This window comes from Pungitius pungitius, chromosome 6, assembly GCF_949316345.1.
Source record: "Pungitius pungitius chromosome 6, fPunPun2.1, whole genome shotgun sequence".
In the NCBI taxonomy this organism is placed as follows: domain Eukaryota; kingdom Metazoa; phylum Chordata; class Actinopteri; order Perciformes; family Gasterosteidae; genus Pungitius; species Pungitius pungitius.
In genome coordinates, this window is record NC_084905.1 from 21,097,548 (window position 1) to 21,110,781 (window position 13,234).

At 51.5% G+C, this 13,234-nt stretch overlaps 1 protein-coding gene across 1 annotated transcript; it reads right to left on the reverse strand.

Annotated features, from left to right (window-relative positions):
* Positions 1-997: 997 nt before the first annotated feature.
* Positions 998-5,643, reverse strand: dusp6 (dual specificity phosphatase 6). The gene is made up of 3 exons (XM_037452148.2): positions 4,547-5,643; positions 3,880-4,314; positions 998-2,583 (listed from the first exon to the last, which is right to left on the reverse strand). The coding sequence occupies exons 1-3, from the start codon at positions 4,947-4,949 to the stop codon at positions 2,270-2,272; spliced, it is 1,152 nt and encodes a 383-aa protein (XP_037308045.1). The 5' UTR covers positions 4,950-5,643; the 3' UTR covers positions 998-2,269.
* Between the last annotated feature and the right edge of the window lie 7,591 nt (positions 5,644-13,234).

Below are 13,234 nucleotides of genomic sequence, written 5' to 3' on the forward strand. Positions count from 1 at the left end.
TCCACGCTAGCTGCTAATTGTGTTGCGTTGAGGTGATACTTGAGGCTCGATGTGAATTCCTTGTTGCACAGCTTACACACAACCACGCTCTTATCGACGCTTCCATCCGTGTTTATTATAAGATTTCCCATTCACGGGGCCACCCGACACAGTCTCGTCAGCTTGTTCACGTTCACTGTGGTTTCTTGTTGTCTGAAGTCATGAACGCTAGTTGGTGCTCCAGTACAATCAGTCCTCCGAAACTCATCCAGTGAGAAATGTTCCGCGGTGCAAAAAATAAGTGTAAAAATGCGTTAAAAATGTTTAATTAATTACACAAAAAATAACACATTAATCTTAATTCACATTGTAATTAATTAATCGTAAAAAACGCGCTAAAGTCCCGGCCCTAATAAATACGTTATTAAAACTGTTCCCTGCAAACTCTCGTGAGTAAAATGGCCAAATAAGAACTCTCCGATTTGTAGAAAATTTGAATGAGTTAGACCAAAGAACGGTGCTTCCTTGTTTCTACGAGTCATTGTAATATTAAATGATTGCTCAGGATTCAGTGAACCTCATTTGAACTGGACAGTGGGCGAAGCAGCGAGTGACTCTTTCTATAAATCATTTACGTCCTGACGAGCGCGTGCAGGTTTGGGCCTTTGTTACGTAGCCAATGATTCACTGGCTTTGTGTTTCCACTTCAAACTAAATAAAGAAACCTCAGAGGCTCCTTCAGGCTTCAGGTGGTCCAGGCTGTTCTTGGTGACTCGGAGAATGATTGTTGGGACGGGGGTGGGGGGGAAGACGTTGGTTTTGTGGTCGTGACTCTGGTCCGTCGCTTCTGACACAGACGGCTGTCGAGGAGACGCTTACGTAAACGCGTCGCCGTGGAAACAGACGACAAACAATGCAAAAACAGGCATGGGCGGGTAAAGTGTAGACAAAATAGCAATTTATTCATAATAAGTTATCTTTTCTTTACATTCGTAAGAGAGGAAAGGGGGCCGGGGGGGGGGGGGGGGGGGGGGGGGGGGTTGCCACAGATGGCTTCCTCTGGAAAATGGCCTTCTTTGTAGAGGGGCATTATTTTTCTCTCACAAATAAAAACTGCATTTCCCTGAAGAGGCGAAGGTGACCAAAGCCCGACTTTAGTCCAATTGTCCCAGACTGTTGGCGCTTGTGCAGAGCTCAGGACGTCGCACATTGACCTTCAGAGATCCAGACCATTCGGCCTCCAACGGACGCTGTCTTCTGCGTGGTGCCAAATGGAAAAAAATAATGTATTTTTGTGTGAAAATATATATACTTTAAATCTCTGGGATGCTCAAGAAAACGGGGGAATCTCTGAAGGTTAATGCAAAATAAAAACATCTTCTGAGCGAAAAAGTAAGGCAAACCACCAAGGTGACTTTGATTCGTGGGGGGGGTGGGAGCAAAAACAAGGCCCGTCGGCTGAATTCACACGTAAAGCGATCATCAAATATATTACACATGTACATATTTTTGCACAATTCTTGGAAAATCCTACTTGATTTTTTTTGGCATAATCAACTTTGACATACTGATCAATATGCAGTTTGTTAGCTTACGTGAAAGTAGAATATGAAACAATGAGTACCCTCTTGTTGCAAAGGGTAGATAGTAGAGCAAGGCTTTTTACTTTTATATTATATAGAAGATATATTCACAACGTATAAATGTGTGAGAAGTCTCCACAAATGCAAAAATCGAGTCACGTTCATAGCGTGCCGTGTGAAGCCGGGGGGGCTTCCCCCCCCCCACAGGCAGGGTCTTCACAGAAGACGAAGGAGACAACGCACCCTGCCGTCTTAGCAGAGAGGTTTTTTTTTTTTTAGATCCGTCCAGTTCGAACAATCGCGTCTCTTTGGCACACCAGCCCAGGAGCTCTGAAGCATCAGCTGTCCAACAAATCACGTTAAGTCCTGTCAAGATACAATGACAAAAAGAGAGGGGGGGGAGGGGGGGGGGGAACCACAGGAGCCCCGGCAGCGATGTAAAGATTGAAGAAGATATCTCGCTTCCCTTGTGTCTTTCGCTGTCTCTCCTCATCTGGTCAGCAAGCAGCTGCGCGTCGGGCCGGACGGCGTCGGCCCTCCGCTCGTTCCCGCTCAGCGGCGCCCGCGTCAATGAGGTCGTGGCGCCCCGGTCCCACGCCGCAGGGCGGAAAAAACGAGAGAAAGCGTTTTGCAGCTTTTCCGAAAAAAGGGGGGGGGAGGCCCGCGAGACCCTCCGGCAGGGGGGGGGGGTGTAGCGGCGGGCCGCCTCACGTGGACTCCAGGGGGTCCAGCTGGAAGACGTTGTGGTTGGTCGGCGTGGTGAAGTACAGCTGCTGGCTGGGCGCCGCGATGCGGTTGTCGCACGGGCTCTTGAGGCCCAGCGTGCGCTCAAAGTCCAGCAGCTGGCCCATGAAGTTGAAGTTGGGCGAGATGTTGGACTTCTTCATCTTGACGATGTCGTAGGCGTCGTTCATGGACAGGTTGAGCTTCTGCATCAGGTAGGCCACCGTCACGGTGACGGAGCGGCTGATGCCCGCCAGGCAGTGCACCAGGACGCCACACTTCTGGCCTCGAGCCTCGTCTGGGGAGCAAAGAAAATGGAAAAAATTATAGACATCTTCCAGAACAACACGGAGCCTTTATGAGCATGTTGTGGAGCTACGGCGGCCTGCAGGTAACAGGAAGCCCACCTGGAGCTTCTATAGAAACATGGCGGACTGCGCGAGGAGGACCACGCAAAGGCCTCGTTCTCAACCATCCAATGAAACGCCAATAGAAAAACACGGGACCACTCTGGGCCATTGACCTCTGAACTCTTTAGTTCTTTAGTGGGAGCGTTGCTTCCTCCTTCTTCTCCTTTTCCACACGGAGCGAACAAAGCCCGCAATAAACATCTGTGACATTTAAGTCAAGCTGTGCTGGAAGCCGCAGCGAGAGCAGCGGAAGTTATTATCCCGGCTATCTCCCATGCGTGACAGTCCACAAACAAGGGGGGGGGGTGCACAAAACACAGAAGACAGTCTTTTTGGGGGGGGGGGGAAATTGACTATTACGGTCTATTAAACCATTCTTCTGCTCGCCAGGGAGACTCCAACAATGGTGCCATTTGGTCGTGTAAACGTAGGAGTCACGAGGCCCAACAGGATGTCAACAGGGCCTGTAAATGGCTCCTTTTGTAATGTGAGGGGGCGGATGGGGTGGGAGGGGGGGGGGGGGTTGAGGGCAATGCCATGTCCTAGATTACTTTCATTGCCACTTCCTTCCTGTCACGCTCAAATTACCACCCTGCCCTCATCCACCCCCGCCCCCCCTCCAGTGTTCTCCTGTTTCAACACCGCCCTTTGTGCCTGCAAATTACTCAAGCGCCGGGGGACAAGAGACAGGCCAGGACACCCCCCCCCCCCCCTCTACTGAAGTCAAACCATTGGTACAAGGGTGCACTTGGGCCTGCCCGCCATCAGAGGCAGACTCGTCCTCCTCTGCTCACTGATAGGATCACAGGGGGGGGGGGGGACACCTCGTCTAACCTGTGCTGCACAACGCGTCCCATCAAAGGAGATTACGACTGATTATTATCTGCTGCCCGCCTCATTCAGAACAATCACACCACCGGGTTAAGTGATGAAATGATTAGTCCAATAATTAAGTCGCTTCCTGCTACTCAAATGTGATGAATGTGCTTCCTGTGTGTGTGTGTCATTATGATCACGTGTTTGGCTCTGCTGGCCAAACAAAACAAGCAACGCAACTTTTCTTGAATGCATTCATTTCGTTTAAAGACATCATTTTTTTTGTTTATCCCTAATCATTACTGGCCCCCCAACCCGTGAACGAGCATGTGGACTAAACAGCCCAGAGGGGGGGGGTGATCACTCACCGATGAAGCCGATGGCCTCGGGGAAGAACTGCGCGAGGTTCTGGCTCCAGTGGTCCGAGATGGGGATCTGCTTGTACTTAAACTCCCCCGCGTTCTCGAAGAGGTTGGGCAGGTTGGGGGTCACGTTGAGGATGTACTTGATGCCGTACTCCTCCAGCACGTCCAGGTTGGTGGAGTCCTTGGCGCAGCCCAGGTACAGGTGCGGCAGGATCTCCACCGGGAAGGAGGGCTGCGGGTTGGACAGCGGGCTGCCGTCCGAGTCCGTGGCGCTGCTCGGCTCCCGGTCGATGTCCGACTCGATGTCGGACGAGTCGGAGCTGATCCGCAGGCCACCGAGGCCCAGCACCTGCGCGGTGGGGGAGCTGGTGTTGGAGGTGCCGTCCAGGTTGGTTTCGCACAGACCCGGATACTCGGCCTGGAATTTACTGAAGCCACCTGGGGTGAAAAGAAGAGCAAACAGGATATGTTATCAATCAGGTTCTGTTCTGCACGTGTTCTATTTGAATATCCTCTGTTTACACCCTCGTGTTTACATACACACGCACGATATTTTGGACTCCCAAGTTCCAAAAGTTGTAAACACGACGCAGCTCAAATGACAACAAGCGGGAGACTCCGCTTCCGTCTCTGCGCAATCTGGCCCAAAACGTGAATGAACCGCGCTCACCCTCCAGATAGTAGGCCCTGTAGCCCTCGTCCTTCATCCTCCTCAGCAGCAGACCCAGCACCGAGCCGCCGTCCACGTTCTCGTTCCACTCGCGGCTGTACTCGTCGTACAGCACGATGGTGTCCGTCGTGCAGCGGCGCACGAACTTCTCGCGGTCCTCGCCGTCGGAGAGCAGCGAGCGCACGGGCAGGTTGCCCTTCTTGAGGCGGCGCAGCATGAGGCTCGGGATGGCCACGTTGATGGCCGTGTCGACGTGCGACGACTCGTAGAGCTCCTGCGCGCGGCAGTCCATCACCAGCAGGCCGTCCCTGCGCGTCTCCAGCTGCTCCTGCAGCCAGCACACGGTCTTGCTTATCGCCATGACGGAGTCGAGCTGGATGACGGGTCTGAGCTTGTCGAGCATTTATAAGCAGGAGTTGGAGGTTGTGCGAGGGGGGGCGGGGGGGGGGGGCAGGATCTGGAGAAGTGAGGTCCTTGGAGAGGTTTTCTGGCTGCAGCGCGGAGGCAGCGACAATAAAGCAAAAAAAATTGCGCAGAAAAAGTGCGGAATAGAAGCTCAGTCTAAAATCCTTCAGTGCGCTCCGCGCGCTTCGGGACGGACGCGGGTTTCCTTCACAGATCGATGCCTCCGCTCGCGATCATTCATGCGTCTGTGCGTGTGATTTCTCAATGAGTCGCGCCGGGGCTCTTATATAACTCCACGGCTCCTCTTCCTGCAGCAGACGGTCCGGGGTCGCGCCGGAGACACCGCGCGCCGTGCGGGTTAAGCGCGTCTTGTTTGTGTGCGTGCGGGGCGCCGCGTGTTTCTCTTCCTGCGCTCGGTCCGAGATGTGAATCGGCGCTCTGCGGTCTCTGTCTCCCCCTCTGTCTCTCTCTGCGGCGCCGGTGCTCGCTGAGTGGCTACAAACTGGGGAAGGCGTGTCCACCGGGTCACATTGTGTCCGCCGCGGCCAATCGGATGAGGCCTCGGTGGCGGTCGCCCTGGCAACGGGGGCCGGATGGAGCGGCCCCGTGCTGATGAATTGTTAATGAGTTTGTCATTCACAAAAACGGAGAGGAATTTCCGCTCCGGATCAAGTGAGTGCAAACAAACAGAAGAGCTGCGGGAGGAGGAAGGAAGGGGGGGGCGGGGGGAATAGAAATCGTCTCTTGGTATGGGCTATATAATAATAATAACAACAACAATAATAACACACTTCACATGATTTACTTTGTCTGAGCTCTAAGAAAGTTCAAGTTTCTGCGACACTTCAGAGAAACACGTTTAAAGTGCAATGATTACACCAGACAGTAAAAACAAGCACATTATTGTCTGTATTAAAAAGTCATTTTTGTTTTTTGTGCTCCAACTAAAGATTCTTTCAGAAAAAGAAAAAAAAACTTTAAAAAGGTGCTATTATTACAAAATACAAAATATTATTATTACTATAAGATATGAGTAATACTTATCTGCTATAAGACAGCATAACAAATACAACATATAGTTATTGTATGTGGACTGACACACAACCGCCTAACAATGACTGGACTGACCAGAACCACTGAGACCCCCCCCCGATACAGATGGTGATTTTTCAGTCACCACGGAGATGATAGAAGTTCCCCACGGATCAATGTATAGGATGAACTGACAGGGTCCGTAAACACGATGGATTCATGAGGAGAAACACGCGGACATCATCAACGTATTCCCCTCCCTACCTCTGAAACACACACACACACACACACACACACACACACACACACACACACAGAGACAGACAGCGGGCTGTCTCTGTGTGTGTCCTTGTGTGTGTTGTTTGTGTTGCATCCCTGCGTGTGTCTCCATGGCGTGTTAGCATATGAAGTGTGTTGCGGGCCCTCCCCTCTCTCCCTCCTCTCTCCCCCCTTTGCACCCCCTCCCGGTGTGACGGGAGTCCCCCTGAATGGAGGCAAGCTGCTTTTATTCACCTTCAAATGAATTCTGCTGTCTTTCAGACAACGTCCCCCCCGTCCCTCCCTCCTTCACTCCTTTACTCCTTCCCTCCTCCGTACTGCACGCCCTATTATTCAGCCCCCCCCCCCCCCCCCCCCCTCCTCTGTGACCCGTCGTTTGAGTCTCGCCCTTTGTCTCCGTCGTCTGAGTCTCCCTCCGTCCCAAAGCGTTGAAACGCCGCACGCCACAACATGGCCGTCTGAGCGGCCAGGGCGAGGCCTCCTGGCGTGATCTGCTGCCAGCGACCCCTTAAAGGGGGATTCAGCCCCTCAATGACAGATCAATGTGAAGAGATTCAACCCTCAGCTTGACAAAGGTCACATGGTTTGTTCATTTGTTTGCTCTTTGAATTGGACGGGTTTCCCTCCAGTCGTTTGTTACGACCTTTAAAGGCCTTCAACGTTTCCCCCCTTCTTTAAAGACATTTCAATTTTTTCCATTGGTTCCACTCATCCATAATGACGGACCCACTGATTGAAGACGAGTGAGTGGAATGAGCCTCAGTTGCCAGGTGAGCGGTAAGAAGCTGTGAGTGTTGAGGTCAGTGAGGTCAGTGACGCACCTCCATTATCTCTGATGGGCTCCTGCTGGGGGAAAGACTCCAGTCTGTAAGTGAGCCACCGACATGTCGGAATGTCTCCAAAAGGTCCGGCTTCAAACCTCCGTCAGGGGATGGGGAGGCCGGTTGGAGTCGTTTCATAACATTAACCTCCATCTTCTTCAGACCCCCCCCCCCCCCCCCCCCCCGCCGCCCCCCCGGGCCTCACTTCAGCAGCAGCTGATCTTTGTCCTCCTCCTCGTCCTTTTGCCGCCGGCTGCTCGTCCCAGACGGCGGAAATTCTTTGTCCTCAAACAAAGACTCACCACATGCACTAATCGGGTCTGCAGTGAGATCTGTCTGCGTGTGTGTGTGTGTGCGTGCACATGACACACACTCAGGAAGTGAGTGTGCCGCATCGTGGGAGCGATCGTGTGAGAACGACGGCGCTGTGTCGAAACAAATCCGAAAGTCGTGGCACGACGCGTAGGCTGGACGTGGGCTCGTGCTTGGAAGAGGAAGCGGGTGTGAGAAGTGATAGATACCACGAGCAGACACCCCATGAGAAGACAACAAACACCATCAGGTCAACCTATCCCCCATGTACACATACCAACATCTGTCATGACCAGGGGATTATAAACTATGATAATGCAATAACCATATTTCTGAGGCCTTTATCGTGTGCACATATCTAATGTTATTATTGGTCCAACAGCACCACAATCAACCTCATGGTGAGAAGGTGCAAAGTGCTAACTTAATTTATTCCCAGGTCAAATGACAGCAGTCAAAGTTACGCTTTGGCGCCATGTGATGCTGAAGGGAATAAATCCGCATGGACTGTGATTCATAACCAGACGTCACTTCGCTGGTAACCTCACTCAAACCCAGCAGAAGTCGGACGTCGATCGAGCCTGAACGTGAAAAGTGAGAGGTCGACCTTCGGCGGGGGGGGGGGGGGGGGGGGGGGGTTTCACTGGCGTGACGCAGAGACGCGGCGCTGCGAGGACGGACCCTTCGGAATGAGTTTGAGATTAACGAGCTGGAACAGAAGGAGCTGCAAGGCTCCTGCTCACTGATAACAGCCTCGTGCTTCCTCCCCTTATCTGGCTGATGCTATCTGCACTGGGGCAGGACCAGGACCAGGGCAGACACACACCGACTCCTGCACGCAAGGCCTCCAGTACGTGCTGTCCTCTGGGGGGGGGAGGGGGTTTCTGTTGATTGGACAAAAAACTTCAGAGTAGTTCAGAGAGCCGGAGTCCCTTTAGAAAACCTCTCGTTTTACTGCAGCAGGGGGGTTCTGGTCTTTGCTAACAGAGCCGTCTCCACCCATTCACGTGTTAATGAAGAACCATTTACACCTGTACCATCACACAGCAGCCGACATGCAGACGTACAAACGCACGCACTGGTGCAGACAAGCAGGCGTGCACGTTTCCTGTGTTGTGACAACATCTTAAGCGCGCACGTTTTTCCTATTGTGTGTTTTCGCGACTCAACCATGTCTTCTACAAAGTGACCTTGGCCACTAAACGGCCCTCGCTTTGGTCGCCATGGGAACAAAGTCGCTGTTCTCAAACGTCTGAAAAATGGAAACTGAAACAAAGCAAAAACGACAAAAAGTTAGAACAACACAACAAATGCACTTAAAACACCTGCTTCACACGCGATACAAACTGATGCATCCGGGAGCACCGACCCACAACGCGTCCGTTACTCGTTACACGCATTTTAACAAAAACAGATTTCCAGGGACGACGCACACAGACACACACAGACACACACTGAGGCTCCGGTGTTATCAACAGCTCCATCACTCTGTCTCTGCATCGCCTCCTTTATCTGTGTGTGTCTGTGTGTGTCTGTGTTACAGCAGACATGAGGGGCTCGTGTATAAAGGCCTTGGTCGGCTTCAATAAAGAGTCACGATCACATGCTGTGTGTGTGTCTGTGTGTGTGTGTGTGTGTGTGTGAGACCCACAGAGAGGATTTCCCCTCACTGGGGACACTTCCCTTTGCCTTTGGCCCATTTCTGTCACTTCAACGGGCCTCTTGGCCTCCGTGCAGCACCCCGCGTGTTGTCTGGAAAAAGAAGAGCCTCCACATCATCTGCACAGGGTCACAGCTTCCAGCAGAAGCAGGACTCACAAAAAAAACTTTATTACCAAAATCCAAAGATGCCTCGGGACAAAACACAGACTGGGACCAGAAAGAGAGGGCAGGAAGTGAAGCTGAACCAGGGACACGGGGAGGGGAAACTACAAAATAAAACAGGAAACAAACCCAAAACGTGACACATATAGAAGGAGTTTCAGTAAGATCACTAATCACCTGTATTAATAAACACAGAAACATTCTGATTTACATTGAAAAAAACACTGGAAACTGAAGTCTTTGTTAAATTAGCATTCACATGTGAACAGGGATCCTGTGGGATCACGTAACATCCTCAAGGAATGAAGTTTCTATTTATTTCTATTTCCACCTGGATTCATATAAAGTTCATGTTTCCTCATTAACTCGGGAAGTGATGATGGGAAGAAACGCTTGTTGTCATGGCGTGTTTCCATGTGCAGGTGAGGGGACGTCGAGGTGCGTCCCTCAAACGAACCTTCGCCGCGCTGCACTTTGACCCACTGCGGTCCAGCGAAAACAGGAAGCTGGACGGCGTCCTTCGAGGGCGGGCAAACAAACAGGCGCGACGGAGGCGGACGAGGACGAAGAAAACAGGAAGCGCGGAGGAGGGGGGGGGGGGGGGGGGGGAAACCAGTGGCTTGTGGCTTGTGTGCTTTTGGTGGTATTTCTCATCCTGTCTTATTTCAACAGGTCAAAAGTAAGACGTGGAGGGAGAAGGACCGGGAGACATCGGAGGAGAAAAAAAAGCCTGTCTCTCTCGCACGGGTCCACAGAGAAGCTTCAATGCTACGAAAAGAAAAATCATTTTCATAAGCTAATTACATTGAATCCGCCCCGCAGTGTATTCTTCTCTCTCCCTGATCACCTCACAGTGAGACGCCCTCCTGGTGTCAGGAGAGATTTCGTATCATTTACATTCAAACTGCTTCATTTGCATCGGTACACCTTCATTATCACGTGTTGTTTCTGGGTTTCTCGTCGCAATTGTCCTCAATCGCTAAAAGTAATGATGGTTTTACATTAAAGGCCTTCAAGTCGAACCTCGTCCTCCGATTCCACGGTGCTCTTGATGTGAAACGTCTTTAGGAAGCAATCGGACACGCCCCCTCTGACGGCCGGTTTCTGTTATGTGTGGAGATGATTCCCCCCCCCCCCCCCCGGTGGGAGGTCCTGATTTCATTAACTCCAATGCGAGTTCATAGAAGGACAATATCTTATTTTGTGATGCTCACATGTCTGTGAGCTGTAGCTTTAACTCATTTGTTTCCATCCATCCACAACACTCCCGAACCAGAAGTTCAGGAACTTGCACAATGGAATCAAACAGCTGAATATGAAATCGCCTTTTTCATTCTTCCATTGGTCATGCGTCGGCCATTGGCTTTTTTCCCGCTTTGCAACCTCTCCTTCTATTTGTTTTGGGTTCGTTTGTATCCCGGCCTTTATTTGATACTTCATCGGGGTAAAGGTCAGTGGAGCGAGCGCTAGGCAGAAGGACTTTGCCCTCACGAGTCACTTTGGTACCGCATCCTTCTGTCCTTCTGTCCTTCTGTCCTCCTGTCCTTCTGTCCTTCTGTCCTCCTGTCCTTCTGTCCTTCTGTCTCGCCTCGGCCAGTTGACATCAACTCGATGACTCAATCAGACAACAGCTGCTCCGGAGACAACAAGTGCAAGTGTGCAGATGCTGATGTGTTACAGCCAGACAACGGGGGCGTGTCCGCTCCCCGAGTCCTCGGGGGACAAAGGCTCATTGTCCAAAATGCAGCATGAATAACAAGGAGGAAGAAGCTCGGCGTCTAACCAAGGGGAACGTTGGAGTTTAATGTCGCTGATGCACCGCGCCATCCTGTTTTCTCTTTTTAATTACTGTATATTTTGGTTTTATGACTTCCTGTTTATATTGTATGGCTTTGTTTCAGGGGAAATTGAAAATGGATTTAAAACAAAAAGGTCCAATAGTCCAATTACACCCGTCGTTGTTGTGGTTTTTCGTGTCTCGGATTCCTCCTGTTACAAAGCCTTATGGCGGACGCAGTTGTAAAACGGCTCTTTTATCTCCTTCAAACTTTGTGTCGCGTCCGGTTCCAGAAGCACAAAACAACTCGACATGAAACCCCTTTGCCATAGAAAAGACACGGAGGAGGTCCAGCAGACCTCCGTCGCGTACCACACAGACAAACAGCGACCGCGCGTCAGGAAACGAGCGGAGACGGACGAGTTGGGACGAGAAGCCCTCGGCAGCTGTTGGGCTCCCACGCGCACCCTCGCATGGTCTCCAGCTTCCCATGCGAGTATGGCCCGAGTATGGGAGGAATGCGGTAAACACTGGGAAAGGAAGGAGGCCCCCGAAGCAGCGTGGGTAATGACCCCCCCCCCCCCCCCAACCAGAGTAGGGATGATGGGACGGCGAGCAGGATGAGGGCCATTATGTGGTTGTTTGTTGCTGATTTGCTGGTGGTCGTGTGACCTTAAGTGAGGAGGCCCCTGTAATTAGGCCCCTGCTGCAGTTATTTCTGCGCCCATCTGGCTGGGGGGGCACCAACCCAAGGTGGAAGAATTGCACGAGGACTAAAGGTGCAGTTGGAAGTTGACGTGCATGTTTAGTAAAATTGAGTAAACTTCCTTACATAGAATGCAAGTAGGAGGTGGAGCGGCATCACGTCTCCTATTGGCTCGAAGAAGTCTTGAGCTCAGCGTTTTGGTGATTTTAGTGCATGAAACAGGCGAGTTACGTCTCCAAGACACTCTCAGCGAGGTCAAAACCAGTAGTGTGTTGGAATCGGGTCCAACTGTGCACATAAACCATACGGCCAAAAGTAGTTGTGCTCAGGCCGTGTCCAAACTTTAAATTAAGAAAACACGATCCATGTGTCCAATACAGAAGGTTTACACATTCTATGAGTCTGCTCTCTGCAGAAAAACCAGAACAGACTCTGCCCGACTTGACCCCTCCACCCCAATGTAGCGTAGCAGTGGGCCACCCAGGCTGTCATTCTCACACACACACACACACACACACACAGAGTGGATCACCATTGTTCAGCTGTCTGGAGTCCGTCCAGGCGAACAGGCCTCGCTCCACTCCATCCCCATCGCAACAATTAGCACAAGGGACGACCTTTGACCGATTGAGTGGAGGGGAAGAGACGAGCTCCATGGAACTCCGGAGGATACAAAGCCAGGAGTGTTACACGCTTCTAAAGATAAACAATAACCAGGGCTTTTTGGCAGAGAGAGGTTCACTTTGCTAAGAGGATGCGGTCTCTCTCCGTTTAACTGCTCCAAAGTTGAGATCAAAGACACAAAGGTAATCCGACGACTTCAGAACCCGAGGAAACCCTTTCACACATTTTTACTTTTAAACCCGTTTGTTTAAGCATCTCTTTTCGTTTAGTATCACTTTACCAAATTGGTACTTTTTACTGGGGGCTTCGTCAGCTGTAACACGCAAAGTGTTGATTGAGTTAAGATTTGTTTTTCATTAGGGACTCATGAACAAAAAGAACTGCGAAGAAGCAAGAAGACAACGAGTTTAACTGGAACAACGGCCTCAAACATCTGAACTCATAACTCACATTGCACTTGATTGTGTTGAATGCAACAGAGAAAGACCTCCTCAAAGGAAGATGTGTCACCTCCAAACCAGACCTTGCGTTGTCCCAATTTCATCATCGCGTCGACGCCTCAGGTCCAGCGACCCCCCCCACCCCCCCTCACCTCGACCCAGCAGCCGTGACGCTGACGCACAGCGAGCAGACGGACGCCTCGCACCGAGGGGCCGAGACGCGGCGACCACCACCGTCACCGCCCGGTGACCTGGGCGCCCCCCCGCATGTCACCGCCCGCACGCAGCACACAAAACACAAACACGTGAGCGGTCCAACCGCGTGAACCCGCCGTCGCTATGGTGACACATATTCAAGTCATATGGCGACCAAGAATTCGTTCTTGCGACTCTTGCGACACACTGCGACTGACAAGCTACAAACATCCATAATCCTCGGCTACCAAGGCCAGGTTTATGGGATTTGAT

What these genes read in the sequence shown, in the direction of transcription:
- dusp6 (XM_037452148.2), bottom strand. Translation starts at nt 4,949, where the DNA reads ATGCTCGACAAGCTCAGACCCGTCATCCAGCTCGACTCCGTCATGGCG. An exon ending in CAGGGCCTACTATCTGGAGG is followed by an intron (nt 4,315 to 4,546) that starts GTGAGCGCGGTT and finishes TTTTCACCCCAG; the next exon opens with GTGGCTTCAGTAAATTCCAG. An exon ending in CGAGGCCATCGGCTTCATCG is followed by an intron (nt 2,584 to 3,879) that starts GTGAGTGATCAC and finishes TTTGCTCCCCAG; the next exon opens with ACGAGGCTCGAGGCCAGAAG.